Source organism: Amblyraja radiata, chromosome 13 (assembly GCF_010909765.2).
Source record: "Amblyraja radiata isolate CabotCenter1 chromosome 13, sAmbRad1.1.pri, whole genome shotgun sequence".
NCBI classification, from domain to species: Eukaryota; Metazoa; Chordata; class Chondrichthyes; order Rajiformes; family Rajidae; genus Amblyraja; species Amblyraja radiata.
This window is the reverse complement of record NC_045968.1, coordinates 24,481,055-24,506,017: the sequence shown is the minus strand read 5'-3', so window position 1 is coordinate 24,506,017 and position 24,963 is coordinate 24,481,055. Positions and strand designations below refer to the sequence as shown.

General features: G+C 40.0%; 1 protein-coding gene across 1 annotated transcript; it reads right to left on the bottom strand.

The window, feature by feature from the left end:
- Positions 1 to 962: 962 nt before the first annotated feature.
- Positions 963 to 24,963, bottom strand: LOC116980145 (NACHT, LRR and PYD domains-containing protein 3-like). The gene is made up of 12 exons (XM_033032256.1): positions 24,891 to 24,963; positions 21,432 to 21,510; positions 19,990 to 20,127; positions 12,383 to 14,189; positions 10,760 to 10,846; positions 9,978 to 10,064; positions 8,824 to 8,994; positions 8,566 to 8,736; positions 7,552 to 7,722; positions 3,471 to 3,641; positions 2,815 to 2,984; positions 963 to 1,467 (listed from the first exon to the last, which is right to left on the bottom strand). The coding sequence occupies exons 2-12, from the start codon at positions 21,439 to 21,441 to the stop codon at positions 1,457 to 1,459; spliced, it is 2,994 nt and encodes a 997-aa protein (XP_032888147.1). The 5' UTR covers positions 21,442 to 21,510; positions 24,891 to 24,963; the 3' UTR covers positions 963 to 1,456.

Sequence of the window (24,963 nt, the reverse complement as noted above, 5' to 3'; positions counted from 1 at the left end):
TGCACCTATTTTCCATGTTTCTATAAAAGCCTATAGAAAAGTAAGACGACAAAAAACAATATTATTCACATTATAACTTTACACACAATGGACAATTAATAAACAGATATAACACCAGTGTATTGTATAAATGTACTAATACAATAAATATGTAAGCATGGAATACATTTGTAGATTAATGTCACAATATATTCTATGGACAACGAAAATTCAATTTACAGAATAAATTTCATAGTCACTGGAAGTTTCCATTCAAAATATAAAATACACATTACCCCAATATAATTCACATTATAACTTTACACACAGAACAATTAATATAGAGATATAACACCAGTGCACTATGTAAATGTACTAATACAATTTATTTGTATGCATGGAATACATTTAGAAACATAGAAAATAGAAACAGGAGCAGGCCATTCGGCCCTTCAAGCCAGCACGGCCATTCAATATGATCATGGCTGATCATCCAAAATCAGTACCCCGCTCCAGCTTTTCCCCCCATATCCCATGAATCCCTTCACCCTACGAGCTAAATCTAACTCTCTCTTCAAAACATCTGGTGAATTGGCCTCCGCTACCCCTTATTCTTAACCTGGTTCAGGACTCCCCCAACATCGGAAACATTTTTCCTGCCCTGTCCAATCCTCTCAGAATTTTATATGTTTCTATAATATCCGCTCTCATCCGTCTAAATTCCAGCAAATACAAGCCCAGTTGACCCATTCTTTCATCATACGTCAGTCCTGCCACGTGGAAATTAACCTGGTGATCCTATGATGCACTCCCTCAATAGCAAGAATGTCCTTCCTCAAATTAGGAGACCAAAACTGCACAATACTCCAGATGTGGTCTCACCTGGGCCCTGTACAACTGCAGGACCTCCCTGTTCCTATAGTCAAATCTTCTTGTTATGAAGGTCAACATGCCATTAGCTTGCTGTACCTACATGCTTACTTTCAGTGACTGATGTACAAGGACATCCAGGTCTTGTAGCACCTCCCCTTCTTCCTAATCTGACACCATTCAGATAATAATCTGCCTTCCTGTTCTTGCCACCAATGGGCATAACCTCACATTTATTCATATTTATGTTAATGTCACAATATATTCTTCTATGGACAACCAAAATTCAAATTATAGTGTCAATTTCATAGTCAGTATGTTTCCATTTATAATATAAACTACACACACCATCCATTCAAATATAGAGTACTTCCTGTAATGTTGCTCTGTATTTATATGTTATACATTATTATTTACAACATTGAATCCCTTGCACAATAATCAAAGCTACAGTATATAGATTTTCTATTTTCTTGCAAAGCATTTATTCTTATCTGCATTTTGTATTCAGCATTATAAAGATTGCACATGTTCTCATACTGTAGAGGATATATGTAGAATATTCATTATCTTCCAGTGGATACAGTTGCTGCACACAACAAATCAATCAGAATGAAGCTAGAAAATAAAAGGATGAATTTATATTTATACAATGCATTTTGCAATCTTGAGTTACTGTTATTGTAGTAGATTGTGCCACTATCAAAACCACCCCTTATCACTTGCCACTGTTGACCTAGCTGAACTTGGATCTCGCTGCCGGATCTGAGAAATTGCTCATGGTGCAATGCAGCATTTCTCAATCTTATTCCATGGAGTGCATAGAAGAGAATATATTTAGAGGTATAGTTAGTTAGTCACCATCAGAAATCAAATGAAAGGAGAATGCAGCAGCTCTGGGAATCTACAATCTCACAATGAGAGGAGCCATAGATACATCCACTACAAAAGAGTCCACAACAATCTTCCCTGAGCAAGTTAGTCTTTGTGAATTTAGCAGTTGAAATTACCCTTAAGCTAGGATTGTGCATCCTGTTTTTAATTCCTGGGTTTGAACACGTTTATAATGATTTCAGTCAACATTATTTTGTGCTGGAAGGAAAACTCTGCTCGTAGACAGTATAATACCCACTCTATTGATAATGAATGATGCAGCTATATTATCAGATTGTGAATAAAACAATTATTTGCCTGGTTTGAGAAATAAACAAAAATGCAAAATGAAACAACGAATCTGGCATACATGATAGTTATAAGACCACTAGATCTATCTTATACCTTTTCTGTTTTTAAACATATTATTACCATTGCTGTGCAGCGTAATCACTGCTGTGCACCACAATTCCTTCAGAGGGTGTATTTTTGTCTAATTTAGTTTACATTATTATTGCCATGTGTACCAAGGTACAGTGAAAAACTTTTGTTTACGTGCTATCCAATTAAAGAAAAGGCTATACATGATTACAGTGTGCAGATAAATGATAACGGGTACAATATTTAGTGCAAGATAAAATCCGATTAAATCTAGTTCTGATCTCCATATAGATGTTATTGAGTATGTGATATAATTTGAGGGTGTTATTAAGACAGCATAGTGAGTATCTCAAACCATGGCATCCAATCAGGACATGGTGCAGTGAATGTCCAAGATTCTACATCACAACATGAGTAGGTAATATGGAACCTGATACCCAGAAAAGGACATGGGGCAATGAGCATTTCAGATATTGGTGGCTGGAGCAGTGCTTGGGATTGTGAATCTCTTCGATCTTGATAGTTACAGCAAGTGTTAGGCCATGAGTTTAAAATCTTGGTTCCCAGAACAGGACAAAGGCTGTGTCTCATATCCTGGTTCACAGAGCACAGTGTCTAACATTCTGATATGTAGAGTAGAATAAGAGCTAAAGCAACAGGTTCCATTACAACAGATCAGGCAGAAGAAAATGATAAAACTGTAAAATTTACCTGTTTTCCACTCTATCTTACAATTGGATTGTTGTGCAAAGTGCTGCAAGTTACTGGCAGAATTTCCCAGGTTGTTGCATTGGAGGTTCAGCTGTCTTAGTGTTTGTGTCACTCTCAAGGCAGAAAGAATATCCTCACAACAAGCAGCAGTCAGACCATTGCCCTTTAAACTGAACGAAACAAACAGACACAACACAGTGGTACCATGTTCAGAGAAAACACTCAACCCCACCTCAACTCAGACAAACTCAGTAATGCAGAAGCTCCAAATATTTAAGTACTATTAAGTGGAATGATTCCTTACCCATTTCTTCCAATCTGCAAGGCCATCAAATACATAATTATTCATGACCTTTTGTGCATCCACTCAAACAGATATCTGAACCAAGTGAGGTGGAATCCACTGCACATTCACAATGATACTGTGCCACCTTCCCTTTGCCCCCAAATGTCGATTCTGTTCTTGTAATTTTTGCTTGACTGCAAACAATATATCACGGCCCCTTCTGCTTTGTGTCTGAATAATCCCCAGGTTCATGAGAGGTAAATATCCGTCTCAGGTTCCTTAACATAATAGCATGTCAGTTTGCATCATTATAGATTATCAATTTAAACAAGTTCAATAGAAGGATAATTAAAACTGAAATCAATCTTACCTTACTACCTGTATAGCACAATGATTATCCTTCAGGGCTGCAACAAGTGACTTCACTCCTGAATCTCGTAGGTTGTTGCTAGCCAAGTTGAGCTCAGTCAGTGTAGAGCTAGCTATGAGGGCACTTGCAAGATCTGGGCAGCAAGCATTTGTCAGGTTGTTTCGATACAGACTGCAAGAAACAAAGAAATAATCTCACCAATTGTGTTAAGTCTGCACATATTAAAAAATCCTTCCTTTAATAGTAGTGTGGGTGCACCTGGAAAACAGCTAAACAGAATTAAAGAATTAATATTAAAATATGAAATATATTTACATTTCAACTTCACACATATCCAATGTAGTTTTTGTAAGTGTTGTTATTGTAGTTTTATACGTCCTGGAAATTTCTAACTATAAGAATACAAACAGCAAAACTGAATTACGTTAAATCAAGTTAATATGCGGTGCTGATTGATGCTCAAGGCTAGGTGACCGGAAGATTTATCATTCTTTAAATAATGACATGAGATCTTTTACATCCACCAGAATAGACAAAGAGGCTTGAACGCACTCTAGTGCTTCTTTAAAAGGCAGCACACCCAGCAGAACAGTGCCAGTTTAAAAAATCCACCTACATTATCAGTTTACTTCCAAACTTCTGAGGCAAAAGCAAGAATGCTCTAAACCAACATCAAAAAGCCAACACTTTGGATTTGCTGGGCAAAAAATGCTGACCATCAAAGAGGTGATTCAGGTGGGCACATTTTTAATTATTCCACATTACTTGAATATTTTAAATGCGTCTATTATTTCCATGATTTCTCTGGGAATCTGTATGTTTAAAACATTCTAACATAATCGGCAGATTTATTTAATACTAGACCAAGTGCGGACCCGTTGGGTCCCGTTCCCCCAACGCAATATTTCACCAAACCGCGCATGTGCAGTCTGACGGGTTCCCGTTGTGACCCGTGTCACGGCAATCCTCCCCCAACTGTGCAGGTGCGGCCGGCAAGTGGGAGCACGACTGCGACCTTTTTACCATCCTCTGATTCATCCCCTCAACCCCTCTCTTCTCTCCGCCCTCTTCCTACCCCTATCCTCCTCCATTCCCCCTCATTCCCAGCACTCCCTCCCCCCAATTCACCCTTCCTCTTCTTTCACCTCTCCTCCTCCCCTCTTCCATTCCCTCCCTCTCCCTTCCCCTACCCTCATTAACTTCCTCCCTCTCTCCCTCCATAACCCCTCTCCCCTCCCTACCACCCTCCTCTCCCTCTATCCCCCTCCTCCCCCACTCCTCACCTCCCCTCTATCCCTCCCCACTCTCCCTCCTCACTTCCCACACTGCCCTCCTCTCCCTCTATCCCCCCACTCCCTACCTCCCCCACCCCCCTCCTCTCCCTCAATCCTCCCACTCTCTCTCCTCACCTCCCCAGGATCTCGATGTAAACCACCGCCGGCCCTGTTTTCTCCACAAAGTCGGCGATGAATTCGTACTTGAGGCAGGGGCTGTAGGGAGGGACAGACCAAGCGGCCTGGAGCCGAGGGAGCGGGAGGCCGAGGCTGCGGCCTAGTCCTTACCCCGGGTCCGGTGGCTCGCCCTCCCAGTGGGCCCAGAGCAGCAACGCCGCCGCTCCCAGATCTAGCCTAGCCTCAGCGCCGCAGTCATTTCAAATCCTGTACTTGAGGCGGGGGCTTGTGGGAGGGGGGGGGACGGGCCGAGTGGCCTGGAGCTGGGGAGGGAGAGTGAGAGGCCAAGGCTGCAGCCCAGTCCTTTCCCCAGGTCCCACTCCTCTCCCTCCCCGCGGGCCCGGAGCAGCAGCGTTACAGCCCCCAGACCTTGCCCCAGCCTCAGCGTCGCGCTCATTTCAAATCCCGCACGAGCGGGGAAACTTTCAGTTATTTTTAAATCCGGACAAGTAGATACCCTCAGTCACTCCCTCCCTCCCTCCATAACCACCCCCCTCTCCCTACCCCCTTCCTCTACATCTATCCCCTGCTACTCCTCATCCCCCCCCCCCCCTACCCCATCCCTCAACAATGAAAATCGGATTTAAAAAAAAGATGGAATTCTCAATGAAAATCACGTTTTTTTCTTTAAATAACTAAAACACAATGTTAGCTGTTATTGAAAATCGTGATTTTTTTTATGTTAATGAGATTCGGGATCCCATTGTGATGTCATTATGAATCAAACGGGAAGAATTGATTAAAACTGATTTTTGGGGGGTAAATTGCGATTTCTTATGTAAATGAAATTCGGGATCCCATTGTGACATCATAGTGACGCAGCTGATGGGCAGGGCAAGTGGAAAAGTGTTGAAAAGTGTTTTTTGTAAAGTTTAAAACGTCAATAACTTGTAAAATATAACATCAATCCAAACAAAACTTGTCTCTTTTACATCCCAGGACAATGGCGAGTAAGGCGAGCCAAAAATTGTAGCGCTGTTGTGTACTGTTTTGGCGGAGCTTTGAAACGTCATGCACTCACACATATACAAACAAACAAGGAGTTTTAGTCATCTACTAGACCAAGTGGGACCCGTTGGGCCCCGTTCACCCAAAGCAATAATCCACCACTCACCCAATCCCCCAACGCAACTTGTTTCCACCACTCACCCGTTCTCCCAACGTAACCCGTTCCCCCAACGCAATATTCCTCCACTCACCCATAGCCCCGACAAGAGGACTGGTCCCCCAACGAAACCCGTTCCCCAATGTAAGATTTCACCACTCCCCTGCCTCTCCCAGCACTGGACTTTAAAAAAAAATCCAATTGCACTTTCTCTGCCTCCCCCAGCACTTCCAATTCCAATTCCATTTCCCCTGGCCCCTCCCCCTCCTGTTCAATCACTTGCTGCCGTGACTCTGACTAGGTGTTCTATAATGGCAACATTGTTGCAAATGTCGGGTGGAGGACTGTGAGATCCCATTGTGACGTCATAGCTGCAACTGCCAGCACTGAAGTGTCGAAGTGATTACCAAAGTGGATTTAGTAAACTTAAAAATGTGATAACTTGTGAAATATAACATCAATCTGAATGAAACTTGATACAAACAACCACAGGTCAATGGTGAGTAAGGTGGTGTTTTCGCACTATTGTGTACCATTTTGGCTTAGTTCCTTGACACGCACGCAGACAGAAGTCCAAACAAAATGAGGCTTTTAGTAATATATATATAGATTGATTAAACTGACAAAAGAACAAAATTCAATATAGATCACATTTATCTAGACAAATAAAATTTGTTTTATCCTTTAAAACACCAATAAAATTGCAAATCCCCAAAATAAAATAATTCCTTAAAGAAGCAGACTCACACAGACACAACAGGGAGTAATTGAAACCCAGCTATCTGGTAACGGTCATATATCTTTAAGGGCCTGTCCCACTTGGCCATCATTTATGCGAGAGGCCGGTAGTGACTGACCCGCGACGGGCCCGCGGGTCATCATGCGTCCGCACAGCCGTCTGGAGCGCGTGACGTCATTTGAAGATAGACACAAAATGCTGGAGTAACTCAGCGGGACTGGCAGCATCTCTGGAGAGAAGGAATGGATGATGTTTCGGGTCGAGACTCTTCATCAGTCTGAAGAAGGGTCTTGACCCGAAACGTCACGCATTGCTTCTCTCCAGAGATGCTGCTGGTCCCGCTGAGTTACTCCAGCATTTTGTGTCTATCTCCAATCGTCTTGGCCCCGCTCTGTGAGTAGGAGTGGGTGCGGATCCAGATCTGCAACGGCCGTGAGCCCCAGCCCGAGCTCGGCGATCGTTTGTTCGCTTCTGCTGCTGTTGGAGGTGAGAAGTTGCGCCGCGCCAGAGTCTTGGGCCTGTCCCACTTTGACGTCAATTACGCAACAGGCTGGTGGCGTGCGAAGATTTTGTGGACGAAATCCACACTCCTCCACGTCACTCCACACTCTTCCACACCACTCCATGCACCCGCCCCGCGCTACCCAGGCGCTACCCACACGCTAGCAGGTCGCGTAAATCGCGCGCGAATGACGGCCAAGTGGGACAGGCCCTTAAGAGTTTACCCTCTTGTGTGAAACTTTTAAGTAAATCAATGTGTATAAATTAATGTCAAAATTTACTTACCCCAGAGTTTGTAATTTACAGTTGGGATCTTTCAATGCTTCAGATAGTCGCTGTATGCCTACATCTCCAAGATTGTTGTAACCCAATTCCAAGTGTATTAGTCTCTGGCTTGTTCTGAGAGTGGAGGAGAAATATTCACAGCATTCCTCTGTTAAACCAGTTTGGCGTAATCTACAGTAGTCAAAAACAGAGTTCAGCAATTAGTTGCAAGGAAAGAGGGCTGCAACTGATTTAAAGGATAGGGATCATTGATGGAGAATTTAAATTGCATTTATGATCAAAGATTACCACCAGAGTTGTTTTGTTTTAATAAATTTAAAGGAGCAGAAGGATAAGTATAAGATTGTTTGTAAAGTAATAAAAAAAAATGTTTTGATGGAATTCATGATTTCTATAGGATGAATCCAAGAGGCCATCTCATAACTGCTACCCTGAACTCATTTTCTTATAATTTGTTGAACATTTCTTAATACATTTGAGGGCTTTTTAGGAATTTCACTTTATGTGTCTCTGCCCACAAGGTAAAATTAACGATAAGACCTACATAAATTGTACAGTTTTTACTATATTATCTCACCAACTACTTAGTCAGATACAATGCAGCGAGGATATAGAATGAACCATCCCTTATTCTCTGCCATCAACATTGTCAAGGAGAGCTTTAGGTTAAAAACAGAATAAAGCTCCCCCTATATTTCCAATGATGTGCCCCAGTTCAATTTAAGAAATACCAGTTTTCAGATATTTCCATGATCAACTAGTCAGTTGCTTCTTTGATTATCATCATTCATTTAGCACCAAATATACCAGAAACTATATCAAATATGTTAAAAAACTTTTATTTATCTTTCTATTTTTCTTCTTCTATAAACTCCTTCTGTACCAAATACAAAAATTGGAATGTGTTGGTAGCTGATATCACACTCCATTTGCCTTCCTCGGATGTGGACATCTGCTTGCAATGGAGAAACTTGTTTTTTAGTGGATACCACAAACAGAGATGAGATTACCTACTCTAATTTCTCTAATTTACAGCCATCATTCTTAATTGCAGTGCACAGTAGTTTAATTCCAAGGTCACCAATTTCATTGCATCCAAGGTCCAGGTTTCTCAATGACTGGTTAGTTTTCAGAGCAAGGGCCAGTTCCTCACAGCAGCAGTATGTAAAATCATTGTCCCACAACCTGCACAAATCACAAAGACACCTATTAAATACTGGCAAAAATACCCATAAAGAGTACAATTAGATTGGTATTATTAAAACCACCTACCCCAAGGTTTCAGTCTCACAGTCAGTGTCCTTCAATGCAACAGAAAGCTTCTTCACTCCTGCATCTTTCAGTCGGTTGTATTTCAGATCTAACTTTTTCAGAATCCGATTTGTCCTTACAATTGAAATCAAGTCTTCACCACACTGTTCTGTGAGATCATTTCTACCTAGACTGTGGGTGATACAGACTTTATTGAGGTATCATTCTTGATCCAAAGTCAGAATCCAATTTTTCACAACAGCCACACATATAACAATAACAAAACCATTAAAAATGTCCCAGATCTTATCGACAGTTTATCTAATTATTTGTATCGGTTTATTATTGTCGCATACACCAAGATATTGTGCAGAATTTTGTAAAAATTTCGCATAGAATCATTGAATAATATAGCATGGAAGAAGGCCACAATCCATCAAATCTGCATTAACATTGAAAGTTTGTTTTGATGAGAGGGTTTTCATTTTGTAGCCATTATGATAAGATGTGATTGTGATAGGGCGTGCAATCAAGTTCCTCTACTCACAATTGAGAAATAATATAGGTCTGATCCAGAGCAAAGACTTATCTAAACTGCCTCATCAAGAAATTCCAAGTCCGACGCAGAATGGAACACAGAGCAAAGGTCCATAAGGATATTTTAACAAACATGAAAAAACAACCAAGAATTACTGCAGTTTCTTTATATTGTGACTTTTCCCAAAATGCTTTACAGAAGCACGATCAAAACAAAATTTGCCATTAAACTACATAAGGAGATGATAGGTCCATAGGTTTCACCAGATAGATAGTATTTTAAAAGAAGCAGCGAGAGGGCTGGAGATTTATAGGGGGAATCCAGAAGGATTGGGCCCCGGTTGATGGACACAAATGCAGGTAGTAGAATGATTGGAAATGATTGAGACCAAGAAATAGAAAAATTCAGAAACTGCTTCTGGGATAGAGAACAATACAGAAAAAAGGCAGGACAAGATACATTTGAGAACAAGCATTAAAATGAGCACAAAGTTGTTACGTATGAAATATAAAAGATAATGACCATCCCATAAAAAAACATAAGTTTGACAGTTGGGTGGGAGGTGAATAAGGAGGAAAGTTTTCTTGAATGATCTGCGGTAATCAAAAGGATTTGAGAAGCAACTTGGTGTTCTTACATTAATGTTTCTAGCCTGCAGCTTGGGCTCATCAGTGCAGCAGCCAACTTTTTCAGGCCCAAATCTCCCAGTGTGTTATTCATCAAGCTGGAATGTAATTAAAAACACATTTACAATTTAGCCATAAAACAAGAGCATGCAAACCTGGATTCATTCCTTGGTCTTTGGCAATCGGTCATATATTGCAAAAAAAACATTTGGCCCACTGTTTCCAGAATGAACAAGCATCCATCTACCCAAATCCTACACAAATCTCTGGAAAACTGGAGATTGAGTGGAGACCTGATAGAAGTATATACAATTATGAGGCATAGTTAGTGCAGAAAGTCAGAACTTTTTTTCTCCAGGGGGAAAAAGTTAAAGACCAGAGGGCATAGCTTTTAAGGTGAGAGGGGTAAAGTTTCACGCAGTTGTGATGGGCAAGTTTTGTTACACAGAAGGTGGCGTGTGCCATGAATGCGCTGCTGGAGGGTGTTGGTGGAGGCAGATACAATAGTTCAGTTGACAAAGCTTTTAAAGAGGCTCATGGATGTTCAGGCTATGGAGGGATCTGGATCATATGCAAGCAAATGAGATTAGATTATTTTGGCATAATGTTCACCTGAGACATTGTTGGCTGAAGGGCCTGTTCCTGTGCTGTACTTTTCTATGTTCTACATTCTATGTTCTAACCAACTGCGATTGAGGTAAAAGACATATGATTATGCTACATCTGACACCTGGTTCTTATATGATGTTAAAAAATAGTTAAGCAAGGGTTTTAATGTCAAATTACAGCTTACCATAACACCTTGGTTTGATTTTTAGTAGAGAGCAGGAGTGCACTGATGGAGCTAATCATTTCTTCATCCACAATAGTGCCTGTTAACCTAGAGTTCAAGGGACAGGTTACATGGATGAAATAACCTTTAGAAAAAAGCAGAAAAGAAAAGTGCACTGGTACTTATTCTTTCTCTCTTTCATCTGATATTGCTCATGAATAGTTTGAGGTCTGGACCAATGGTCTGATGTTAAAGCATTGGTCCATTTAACTTGCACCCCCTTATTTCTCAAGTACGTGTTGTGGGAAAATGGTGCAAGTAATCATTCCTTAGTTCAGTGTGTGATTCAATGTGCCACCCCACTTTGAAGTATGAAGCACAATGTCCGTTCCAGTGTTCTACTCAGCACCAGATTATGAGAGATATCATCTGATCCAGTTTACCAACTTGACGCAAAATTGAAAGGATAATATCTGATCTATTGTGCAAATTAGTGCCACAATTTGAAAGGGCAGGGTGTAATGTCTAGCTTCTGAATATAGAGTAACAAGTGTATTCATCTACTGTCCTAACAAATGCAGTAAAATAAAAAGACAATTAGTTGGCAAAGGAGTTTAGTGTTTAGAGATAAATCATGGAAACAAGGCCTTTGGCCTATTGAACCCACGCTGACCACCAATCACCTGCACACTAGTTCCATCTACACACTAGGAATAATTTACAGAAACCAATTAACCTACAAACCTGCATGTTTTTGGAATGTGGGACGAAACTGGATCGCCTGGAGTAAATCCACATGGTCACAGAGAGATCATGCAAACTCAGCACAGCCAGCACCCATAGTCAGGATCAAATCCAGGTCTCTGGTGCTTTGAGGCAGCATCTCTACCACTTTGAGGGCACATCTTTACCAATTGTGCCCTCAAAGTTGTGCCAGTGCTGAGTCGCCACAACACCCTGATACTTTGAGAAACTGAACAGGTTTGGTGCACATCATTATTATGTAGCAGGTAACAAAGGAAAGCATAAATCCAGAAAATATTTCAAAATCCTCCTGCAGTTGAAGTACCTGTCAAACTGCTCACTTGATCAGATTACATAGAAACATAGAAAATAGGTGCAGGAGTAGGCCATTCGGCCCTTCGAGCCTGCACCGCCATTCAATATGATCATGGCTGATCATCCAACTCAGTATCCTGTACCTGCCTTCTCTCCATACCCACTGATCCCTTTAGCCACAAGGGCCACATCTAGCTCCCTCTTAAATATAGCCAATGAACTGGCCTCAACTACCTTCTGTGGCAGAGAGTTCCAGAGATTCACCACTCTCTGTGTGAAAAATGTTTTTCTCATCTCGGTCCTAAAGGATTTCCCCTTTATCCTTAAACTGCGACCCCTTGTTCTGGACTTCCCCAACATCGGGAACAATCTTCCTGCATCTAGCCTGTCCATCCCCTTAATTCTTACATAAACATTTCAATAGTGTTTCATTGGACAATAAGTTTACATACTCAGTATCCTTATTCTAAGTATCTAAATTTTAAATCATTGTGAATGTTCACTTTTCTAAGTTTGCATCTAAAATAACATTTATAATCCATATGTTACAAAAAAATGTTATTAATTTTGAATAAAAATACTTACATAATTTTTTCATAATATTTAATAACTGGTGAAAGTCTTTTCAAGCCATTCGGCGTTGTTCTACATATAGATAAATCAAATTCTTCCTTGTTCATATCAGATGTTTTCAGAACGAAAGCCAACGCTGAATAATCAGCAAGTGACATTTTTCGGGAGGACAGCACTCCATGCTGGACAGACCTAATGATCTCGCTCATGAGTGATTTGTCATTCAGCTCATTCAGGCAGTGAAATAAGTTGATACACCTTTCTGGATGGATGTCCTGATGCAGCAGGTCCTTTATGTAGTTACTGGTATTCCGTAAGTCATCCTCCCAGTCCTGTATGTTGATGAGGAGACCTTGTAGACACTTCTGAATCCTATTTTTCCCCAACCCACAGAGAAATTGTAGAAAGAGATCCAAGTGGCCAGTGTGACTTTGAATTGCCTCATTGCAGGCAATTTTACAAACCTGAAAAAAGGTGGGTTTTTGAAAGATTTGCCAAACACGGCTCAGCATGTTGCATGACATCAAGTTGCGCTTCTCGTTGTGATAAGATACAAAAATATAGAGGGCGGCAAAATATTCTTGGACTGTAGTGTGAACGAACGAATAGACACGCTTGTGGGAAAGAGGAGTGTATTCAATATAATATTCTCTGCAGAATCCACTAAAGATGGATGAAATATCAACATTGAAGAATTTTAAATCTTCCTCACAAAAGACAAAGGTTTGAGACTTTAGACATTGAAATGCAAGCCTGCCCAGATTTAATAGTGCCATCTGATCAGACTGAAACAACTGAAAGGTTTTCCCAACCTTTTCCTTTCCATGACCACGATGTTGATGGTGGTATGTTAGTATGACAATTAACAAATTGGTATAAACCTCAGTTACTGTATCGCCACTAAATTCTTCAGCACAGCGTGACTTGAAAACATGTTCCAGAACAGTGGCCAAGATCCAGCAGAAAGCAGGCACGTGGCACATCATCCAAAGACTGGGTTTCTTCCTCACCAGTTTTATAATTTTGTCTGTCAGTTGCCTGTCCTGACATTTCCTCGAGAAATATATTTTCTTTCCTTCATCTTGGAATCCCTGTATTTCTGTCACTTTATCGACGTAGGAGGATGGGATTTGGTTCATTGTCAATGGGCGTGTTGTTATCCAAACGGATGCTGAAAGGAGGAGGTTGCCTTTAATGAGATTTGTCAAAAGTGACTGGAGAGGTAGAAGCTTTGCTATATCAGAACACACTGGGGTGTTTTCAAACTCCAAGGAAAAGCGACTTTCATCAAGCCCATCAAAAATAAACAGACAGCGGGCAGAATCTTCCAGAGAAGTCGTGCTCAGTTGCTTCATGTGTGGGTAATGTTGTTGCACAAGCTGCACCAAGCTTAACCTTTCCTCAGACATTAGATTGAGTTCACAAAATTGAAAGGCAAACACAAAATCAAACTCCTGGTGTGCTTTCATCAATGCCCAATCAAGGAGGAACTTTTTTATATAAATAGTCTTCCCAATGCCTGCAATCCCTTTGGTTATAACAACTCTCAGTTGCCGTTGCCTTTCGAGGGGTCTGAAAATATCATGGCATTTCATAGAGTTAAAATATGCCTCACCACATCCAGGTACGGATAATTCAATTTTTGTTATTTCATGCTCCTTATAAAGCTTGCTATATTCATTATCAGTGATCCAAAGCTCAGTAAATCTCTCAAGAAGGTAAATGCGCTCCCCTGCAACAGATGTGTAATCAGTGATGTACTCATATTTTTTTGTTAAGAACTTTTTATGATGGATTTTAATTTGTTCATATGGTTCTTCTACAAGTAAAACAGAGAGAAGATGTTACATTTGGATTATGTTACTAGCAGACAATACTTATGTTTATCTTAAAAATAAAATTCTACAGAATAAAATTGGCTTGATACATGGCAGGTTATGTACAATTTAAAGTAGTAATACTATCCATAACACATCAAATTCCTTCCAAAGCATACCATTCTTCAGGCTCCCAAACATAAATTAGAAATTATGTGACATTTCCATTTGCTTTACACATAAACTGTCATATGAGATTCGCAATTTCTAAGTTCACATTCCCACAAACTATGCCTTTCATAATATGATATGCTTCTATCAGGTCTCCCCTCAACCTCAGGCATTCCAGAGAAAACAATCCAAGTCCAACGTCTCCCTGCAGCTAATACAAAATATCCAGGCACCATTCCTTTAAACCTCTTCTGCACCCTTTTTAAAGCCTCCACAACTTTCCTGTACTGGTTTAGAAATAATTACACTCATTCAAATAGTTCCTACAGACTGAAGCTTCTGCAATGTTGCAACTCAGCGAGCAGTAAACCACTTAACATTATACATAAAGCAACAGCAGCCTTGAAAGTACTAATTGCCCTTTTGTGGCCTTCAAACTATCTTCAGAAAAAACCCCTGTAGATGTTGGAAATAAAAAAAGACAAATGCTAGAAATACTCAGCAGGTCTGTCAATATATGTGAAAGGAGAAACACGAATAAACATTTCACACTGAAGAGCTTTCATCATACTCTATCTGGTTCCCTGATAATACTCATGAAATACCTGATAACTGCTAACAAATGCTAAAATGGTAGAATGTCTAATTTCATCCCGTGTGCGAGACATACAGTCATCAGATTGACAGTCAAAGAATGCACGACGAGATGGAGGATTGTCAAAGAGGCTTTTATTTTTAAGTAAGTCTCTTGAGAAATAGAGGGTGCAAGAAAGAAATTAATAAAGACATTTGGGGGGCAAAAATCATAGGTGATAGAGCCCTTACCTGCATTTCAACAATTTCCCACCATTTCAGCTCTCATGCCCTCTCCTACTGGATGAAGCAATAAATGAGTTCCCTTAATCCTCACCTTCCACTTCACAGCATTCACATGGAACGGATCATCCTTCACAATTTTTGGTATCTTCAATAAGATGCCATCACTAAACGCACCTTCCCTGCCCCTTTCTTTTCAACACTTCCAAGCACCTTTGTCTGTTATTCCATCCTTACCATTCTCCTTCTTACTGTACTTTCCCAAGTAATTACAAGAAAGGCAACACTGTCCTTTTACCTGTATGCTCCCACCATCTGGAGATCCAAACTGTGCCTCCAGGTGAACGTTCACTGACATTTTTTTGTAAATGAGGCCCAATGTAAGCTTGAAGAATAACACTTTATCTTCCAGATTCAACATCAAATTCTAAAACCAAGTAACACACTTTACCTGTCTGTATCGGAACTGACCAATTTGTATCTATGAAGCAGACTCTGATTTTTTCTCTCCATATTTTCTCAGCTTGACCTACCAGGCATGCCCTAGAACTCTGCATTTTGCAATTTTAGACCTTTGTTTGTGCTCTCACTCACTTAAGGCCCTCATTTCACAACTTTTACGTCTTTAGTTCAGTTTATCTAACTATTTCTGTTAACCAATCGAAAGAATGACCTCAATTACATCTTATCCCACACACCCTATCAGGAATTTTCCCTTTGACCTATAAATTCCTTCCCCATCGTCTCTGCTGCTTACAAACCACTCGCTCTTTAAAGTTCTGACAAAGGGCCTTTTGTTTCTTTTTCCACAGGTGCTGCTTGATCTGCTGAGATTTTTCTACATTTTCTCTTTTTATTTCAGATCCAGATTAAAAAAATGGAACAAGAAAGTAATAATGTGTGGATCACTATCCGAGTACTGTTTCAAGTAAATAAGGATCGAATACATGATTTAAAGGTCGGTGTGGAATAAATAGGGCACTCATGGGACACCTCATAAGAATTGGGAAAAGAAAATACTGTTTTGTTAAAATGGGCTTTACTTGAATCAGGCTAGAAACAATGAACAAGCAAATCAAATAACTAGGCCTGTAAATAAGAATTTAAACTAAATATGGGAGATGGAGAAGGAAAATATAGTAAAATAGAAAGGGGAAAACGATTGTGCAGAATAGAATGATGAGTAATGATAACCAGAGTAATGATGCCAGGATGGAACAGAATATTGAAATGTAAGATCTCCTCCAATCAGAGTTACATCTGGGAAAAAATACAACGTTGAAGACTTTTTATTGGAAAACATAGATATTTTTAACAAGATAAGCAAAAAATAGAGATAAATAGATATAATCCAATTGCTGTTACTAGAGTATGGTTGCAAGTGGTCATATTTGGAAAGAAAATATTTGAGAAAGACATTGGTTAAATGAAAAAAAAAGAGCTCTGATATTAAAGAATGGGATGAAGGTAAATTCTTAGTTCAGAAAATGGAGTCAATGTGATTGGAGCCAAGAAATATGAATTGGCAGAAATAGTTAGGAGTTGAAAATAGGGCCATAGACAGTTGTGGTAATGAAGAGTATGGTATAAACCTGGAAATAAGAAGTGCATGTAGCAAGGGTAACACAATAATCATGTAGCCACTTAATCTATATATAGACTGGGAAAAAATAAATTAGCAGTAAAAATGTTGAGGTATGCACAATGAAAAAACTTATAGAAACCTTGATCTGGAGCAGGATTAATTGTCACCTGGAGGAAAGTAGATTAATTAAGGCAAAGTAGATTAATTGAGTTGCAAAGAGCCGCACAGTGGTGCGGCAGTAGAGTTGCTGCCTTATAGTGCCAGAGACACGGGTTTGATGCTGACTATGGGTGTTGACTGCACAGAGTTGGTATGTTCTCCCTGTGACTATATGGGTTTTCTCTGGGTGCTCTGGTTTCCTCCCACATTCCAAAGACGTACAAGTTTGTTGATTAATTGGCTTCTACACTCAATAATTGAAGGAATCAAGATATTTGGAGATGGGTTCTGTGGGGCAGAAGCATCCAAACATAATGAGTCTGCCAGGGCAGTCCTGTTTGTGGATTTTGGGAAGGAAGTGGAAGTGGGCACTGCAGTGCTGTGGAACTATAAGGTTGGAGGCTGAGTGGGAGATGCCTGCCATGGTGTTCTGTGGGTAACATTCAAGAGGTACGTTTGACGAGATGTCTGAGAGCTAGAGTTTGCTCTCAGCACAGTAGTGGTCAGCCTGCCAGAATAACAATGTTGGGATTGTTGCTGAGTGAGCAGAGGGCTGTGTGTTCAGAAGAGGTGAGATTGAAGTGGGTAAGAGGAGTGGAGAAATCAAGGCAGTTAATGTCATGCCAACAGTTAGAAATAATAGTTCAGAGAGGGTTGAACATGACAGGGGGAGTCCACGAGGGGGAGGGATGTTGGAGACGGGAGAAGGGGTTGTGACTGGGAGGCAAGGAAAAAAACGCCCAGAGGCAGAGGGAACTGAAGGAGAGCTCAACATCATGGTAGGCAAGGCAACTTTATTTATATAGCACATTTCATACACGAGGCAGACTCAAAGTGCTTCACATAAAAACATGTCATACAATAAAATGAAATAATAAAATGAAATAATATAGAAGAATTAAAATAAAATAAAAACAAAGTTAAAAATGCATTATAAATAGTGCAAAAGTTAAAAGTGCAATGTAGTTAAGATTTAGCTGAAAGCTAAAGTAAACATAAAAGTTTTCAGTCTTGTTTTAAAAGTGGTCAAAGTTGAGGCAAGTCTTAAATCTTCAGGAAGTTTATTCCAGCTATTTGTTGCATAGTAACTAAATCCTGCTTTCCCATGTTTTGTATTTACTCTTGAAATCACTAACAGATTGGTCTCAGAAGATCTTAGTGATCTAGAAGGCTTATATAGTGGAAGCATGTCAGTGATATACTTTGGCCGTGTAGTGATTTATAGGTGAGCAGCAGGATTTTGAAATCAATTCTCTGACATACAGGGAGCCAATGTAAAGATTTAAGAATTGGTGTAATGTGTTCAAATTGTTTGGTCTTTGTTAGAACTCTAGCAACAGCGTTCTGAACAAGCTGTAGCTGCCTGACAGTTTTTTTCGGAAGACCTGCAAGGAGACCGTTACAATAATCTAGCCTACTAGTAATAAAGGCATGTACAAGTTTTTCTAAGTCTTGAGCTGACATGAGTCCTCTTAATCTTGCTACGTTTTTGAGGTGATAGTAGGCCGATTTTGTTACTGATTTGATGTGACTGTCGAAATGTAAATCTGAATCCATAATAACCCCAAGATTTCTGTCTTTGTTTGAAGTTTTCAGGGACAGAGAGTGAAGGTGTTGGGTTACTTTAAGCCTTTCTTTTTTAGCACCAAAAACAATTATCTCCGTTTTGGCCTTATTTAGTTGGAGGAAATTTTGGCACATCCAGTCTTTGACTTGCTCAATGCACTGGCACAGCAGATCAATGGGGCGATAGTCATTTGGTGATAGCGCTACATAGATTTGAGTGTCATCGGCATAGTAGTGGTGGTCAATATTATTATTTTGCATGATTTGCCCTAGTGGGAGCATGTAGATGTTGAATAAAGAGGGCCCTAAGATCGAACCTTGCGGGACTCCACACGTCACGTTGGTTGGTTCTGATACAAAGTCGCCAATGGAAACAAAATAGTTCCTATCTTGTAGATATGACCTGAACCAACTTAAGACTGTGCCTGAAAGCCCCACCCATTTTTCCAACCTGTCCAAAAGTATTGAGTGATCAACAGTGTCGAATGCAGCACTGAGGTCTAATAGCATTAATATTGAAACTTTGCCAGAGTCTGTGTTAAGACAGATGTCGTTTACAACTTTAATAAGGGCGGTCTCGGTGCTATGAAGAGGTCGAAATCTATGTATCCTGACTGGAAGTTGTCGTAGCAGCCAGTTGAAGCCAGGAAGTGATTAAGTTGCTGGAGGACAACTTTCTCAATGATTTTACTTATGAAAGATAGGTTTGATATTGGTCTATAGTTGTTAATAATAGAGGCATCTAGGCTCTGCTTTTTTAAAAGGGGTTTAATAACTGCAGTTTTCAAGGCTTTTGGGAAATTGCCTGATTGAAGAGAGCTGTTAACTATTTGCAGTATGTCTATTGCTAGGCAGTCAAAAACATTATTAAAGAAGTTGGTAGGTAAAGCATCAAGGCAGCAGGTGGATGGCCTTAGTTGTGTCACCGTTTCCACAAGAGTTTTAGAGTCTATAACATTAAAGCATGTCATCATTGCCACGTTACTTTTGCCTAAACAGGGTGGTAATCCAACATTTTTGTTTGAAGCGGAGATATTGATGGCACGTCTGATGCCTTCAATTTTATCAGTATAAAAGAATGCAAACTCATTGCATTTCTGCGTGGAATGGAGTTCAGGTGGTATTTGTGTTGGGGGGTTGGTCAGTCTGTCAACAGTTGCAAATAGGGTTTTTGCCTTATTAGTGTTGTTGTTAATGATATTGGAGAAAAATGTTTCTCTAGCACTTTTTAAGTCTAAATTGTAGGCACGGAGGCTCTCTTTATAGATGTCATGGTGAATATGAAGTATATGTATGGTAGTCTCAGAATTCATTGAGGTGTGGGCACAGGGATACAAAGGTATGACCTCTGCCACAGACCGACTGTAATCATAATTTGGAATTTTCTTTTTAATGTTTTAACATTATCTTTCTTATCAAGAAAACAAGTATTTTCTCATCTTCCCCTGTTGTTGACAGCTTTGGACTCTGCTGAATGCGTGTTTGTATTGATAGTATGACATTACCTTTCTGACCACTCCTGTCAAAACATTCCACATTAATTGTGATTGGCATGGAGTTGATACTGGACTTCAAAATAACTGGTGAGATGATGCTGCTCCCAGACTGCGCATTCAGCTTCATATTGATCATGCCGTTTGTTTCTAGAACAATGGAAGAAGTTAGATTCCATGGATAAATATTTAAATTCACAATGTAATATCTAAATTTACTCCCCCCTTACCTTATAACCTTGCACGCATGGTGTTTGCGTCACCATGGACATATTTGTATGCTCTAAAAGTCTACAGAGTTAGATATTGGAGATTTTTGCTTCTGTGATTCAAAATCACGTCAGATTTGTTTGAGGCAGAGATACAAGGCAAAACAAATGCCCATGGATTGGGTTAAAGGTTAGTTATTTGGCAAATAATCCTGTCCTGTACAAAACACAGTAGTGAAGTCGATCACTGCTTTGTGTGATGTCATTCAAGAATTAATATGCCTCATCAAGGACTCGTATGCCTGCTGGAGGTGAAAGTCAAAATGAAACCAATGGCATGATGACTGAAATTGCCAACAAGAAGTCAAAAAACAATTATTTTTTTTGGCTCAGAAGAGCAATGAATGAAATATTATTACAGGTCGCAGCAAAGAAGATGCTAGATTGTCCACAAACATCATGACCAATAGCTGGACAATAAATGCCAGGGAAAAGTTGGAATATTCTTAAAATACTTGCTAGAAACAAAGATGGGTGGACAGTTTCTGACCTAAACTCCAGAGGCTTAATGGATAGGAAATCAATAAGCATCTTATAACTATTGAATCTAATAGGTTTGCTCCTTATGTACCAGCCACAGGCTGATATCTCATCTCCTTGAATACTTTTAAGCGAGAGCAAATCAACTATTGAGGAGTAGAACATCACCATATATTCAACCGATAAACACACATTCTGACCCAATGTACAGCATAGTCCTGCTGCATGAAAATACAGTGGGGTAGATTTTTTTTCATTTGTTACATGGTTAAGCACACCTTATAGAAGTAGAGCATGTGTACTGAACAGTGCTTTTGAATTTGATTCACATGTAATCAATGGAACTCAAAGGTAGACAAAGGTGCTGGAGAAACTCAGCGGGTGCGGCAGCAACTATGGAGCGAAGGAAATAGGCAACGTTTCGGGCCGAAACCCTTCTTTAGACTCAATGGAACTCAATGTCAGAAGCAGTCTATGAAACATGTTTGGTCCTACATTGGTGTATGTAGCATGATGTGCACCTGGGATGAATTTATATCCCAATACCTGATCTATCTAGCATAAAGTAAGGAAGGAAAGCACATCTGTTCCAGACTTTAAGTTAACTATATCTTCCAATGAACTGCCCAGTTACAGAATGTGAAAAAGTGTCACACTCAGTTTTCTATCTGATCCCCCTGTTGTGTTCTTATATAATACACTTACCTGCTGCCATTGTTATAGGTTTTGCTGTTTATCTTCAGAAACCTACTTGAGAGTTAATTTGATTTTGAGATCTTGAACTCTGGAAGACATGCAATAATATAAATGAATAACTCTCTTTTGAAGATTTAACTCACCATTAAGTTGAAACTTGGTCAAGAACATTATTGATTGATAGATAAAGAGAAGTTTCTCAAATTAAGGATATCAAAAGCAAAAATGAGTTGGGGTAGCAGAACAATTACTTCAGACAGGGTGAATATATTTTTACTAGCTCCACAGGCATTATGATTTATTTATCTTTCAGTTCCCTCTTAGGACTGTATTAGTGTGCTCGTGCATGCCATGAGCTGATAATTTAGGATTTTTATAACCCTAGGTTGGAGCACATACACTTAACTGTGAAACATGAAGATGGGGATATCTCATTTCATCTAGAGCATGACCTTGGGCCAAAAAGAACAGAATGTTTGTCCACTTCTCAGAATCAGAATGTTTACAGTGCAAAAGGAAACCATTCCGTTTATCAAGTCTGAACTGGCTCCATGCATGAGAAATCTTGCTAGTCTAGCATATTTCTGGATTTCCATTTGCACTTGCAGCTCGTCTTTTCTCATACCCTCTCATTGCTCTTTTATTTCCTTTATTACTTCCTGCCACAAACTTCATGTAATTAGCTTTTTTCACATTGTTCTCTTCTCAATTGTACTTTTTCTTAGTCATCCGGGGAACTCTGGTATTAATTTCCCTAACCTTCTCCATTATGGGAATGTACCTAGAACACAGCTAAATCACCTCTACCTCAAAGACATCCCACTGTTCAATTACAATTTGACAGTTTCTGTTCCATTCTGTTTGTAGTTTGTTTGGTTGTTTGTTTGTTTGTCTTTTTGCACAAAGTCCGCGAGCATTGCCACTTTTCATTTCACTGCACATCTCGTATGTGTATGACGAATAAACTTGACTTGACTGCTGAGTTTTTATTCCATTTTACCAGGGCCAGAAATCACTATTTTTTACATTGGTGATCTCCACATTGACTTTCTTTCTTTATGACTAGACAAGTGGTATGATATTTCTCAGAGCAAAGTAAAGCAAAGCTGTCTACATCAGTGAACTTGGAAGATGCCGATCATGATGGTTCTCCAGAATACACTTAAGAAACTCCTCTCCTTCTTTCCCTTCATTCCTCAGACCATATTTGAACAGCTGATGTCCCTCTTTTTCACCAGTTCGATTAGGTCATAAGCGCATTAGGCCGATCAAGTCTACTCCGCCATTCAATCATGGCCGATGTATCTCTCCCTCCTAACCCCATTCTCTTGCCTTCTCTCCATAACCCCTGACACCCGTTTTTTACCAGTTTTATACAAAACATTGCTAATTGTGACCTAACTGTCGCCTATGGCTGGTCCCACTCTCAATAATCCTTGATTTCACTACCTCTCTCTCACCCTTCCGACAGGTGTGCCCTCAGTCCCTCCACCAAGTAAATACAAATACGGGAAATCCTGTTTTTGGTTTTTCTACTGAATAGCAACGGAATGAAAGACAAACAAATGTTGAAAATACTCAGGGCAATCCACACCTGTGGGAAAAGAAGCAGACTATAAAACCCCGGATGTTTGGACGCGAGTCAGTCACTCTGGAAGATCGCGAGGGAGAGGCCACGACTGTGATTCTAAGCTGTGAATCAACTGAACTGTGAGTCGGCAATGTACTTACAATGTGATTTGTTAGCCCTTAATCAAAGGGCTTGGCCTGCCCTGTGCTTGAAACAGCAATGGAAATGGAAAATACATGAAAATGCAATGAGCTGTTTGGCCTGCCCTGTGCTTAAAACGGCAATGGAAATGGAAAATACATGAAAATGCAATGAGCTGTTTGGCCTGCCCTGTGCTTGAAACTGCAATGGAAATGGAAATGAAATGAACATGCAATGAGCTGTTTGGACTGCCCTGTGCTTGAAATTGAAATTAAATTAAATGAGTTTGCCTGCCTGAAACCACTCATTTCAGCACACAAGCCCCCTATTAGCTGAAAAACCGTCCCTTTTGCCCAAAATGCCCGTATTAGCCCAGGAGGAGCATTTTGGCCCAAAAGGCCCATGCCAGGCTAGGAAAGGTCCAGAAAAAGCACCTTTCACTGAGATTACACTCTGATTTTTTTTTTAAAGAGCCCCTTTGGCCCTTCAGGCCTGTCCTAGCCCAGGAGGAGTCCCTTCGGCCCATCAGTAAGTATTCCCTCTGCAAGTATTAAACCTCACCCCAGTATTTTTCTCCCTCCCTTCATCTCCCTGTGAGATCCAAGCCAAGATAGACTTTCCTCCATCATGGTTGTGATCTGCAGAAAAAGATGAAAAATGTCTAAAATTGATTCTCCACCTTCTCCCCCTGCATCTCACAGAGTCTATCATCTGTTTTAGGCAGAATTTCTGGCAGTTTCTGAGCTGCCAGGCAACCAGGCCTGAGTGACTGAGCTGCCAGCCCACCAGGCCTGAGTGACTGAGCTGCCAGCCCACCAGACCTGAGTGACTGAACTGCCAGCCCAAGAATCCATTCGGCCCACAATGTCCATACTAGCCCTCTGGAAACCAATCCCTTCAGCCCACAACACCCATACTAGCGCTCCAGGAAGCCCCCCCCCCCCTCCACTGGCCACCAATATTGGAGTTGGTGGAGAGGTGGAATATTGTGTTGGGGGACCAGCCTTCCCGTGTGAACATGGGACCCAACGGGAAGTTTTCTGTTATATTTTAAATTTCCAGCAACTACAATTTTTATTTTGACATGCACCACCAGAATGAACATCATTCTATGTGAATTATAGTACAAATCATTTTCCTGACAGTTTCTTAATGTTCAATTTCTGCTTGATTTCTTACCCTTATATTTTTCGAAATACATTTTATTAAACTATGGATCTGAAAAAAACATTAAATGGAAATTAAAAACAGGTTGCAGAACAACTACAAATCAAAGGAAAGGTGAATGGCCTCTTGATCAGTTGGCTATTGGCTTAACAGACACCACAGCCAAGCACTGTCCTATGTGCTCATTTACTAAAAATATAAAAACATTTAGAGCATACCTTATGGATTTATTAGAATGTCTAGACTAGACCATTCTTCTTATGAGAAGTGACAAATTACTGGGATTATATTCATGAGGACCGATAAGAAAACAAGAAGTTGAAAGATTTTTAGTATTATGATAAGCTTTGACATAGGGAATGGGGATACTATTACTTTGGGAAAAATATAAAGAAGCTGGGAGGAATTTCTTTAAACTTATTGTTGTCAGAGAATGGAATGTCTTGCCAGTAGCATGGTTGATAAGTATATGCACGTGAAAATGAATTATTTTGGAGAAAACCACCATAATACAGAAAACTATAAATAAAAAAAATTAAATACAAACATAACAAATAGTACAACTGATCGATATGAAGTATTGTACTTACAGAGATTACAGATAGCGAACACCAGATATACCCATGATGGAGAGAAAATATTTGATCTAGCAGGCATCAGAAT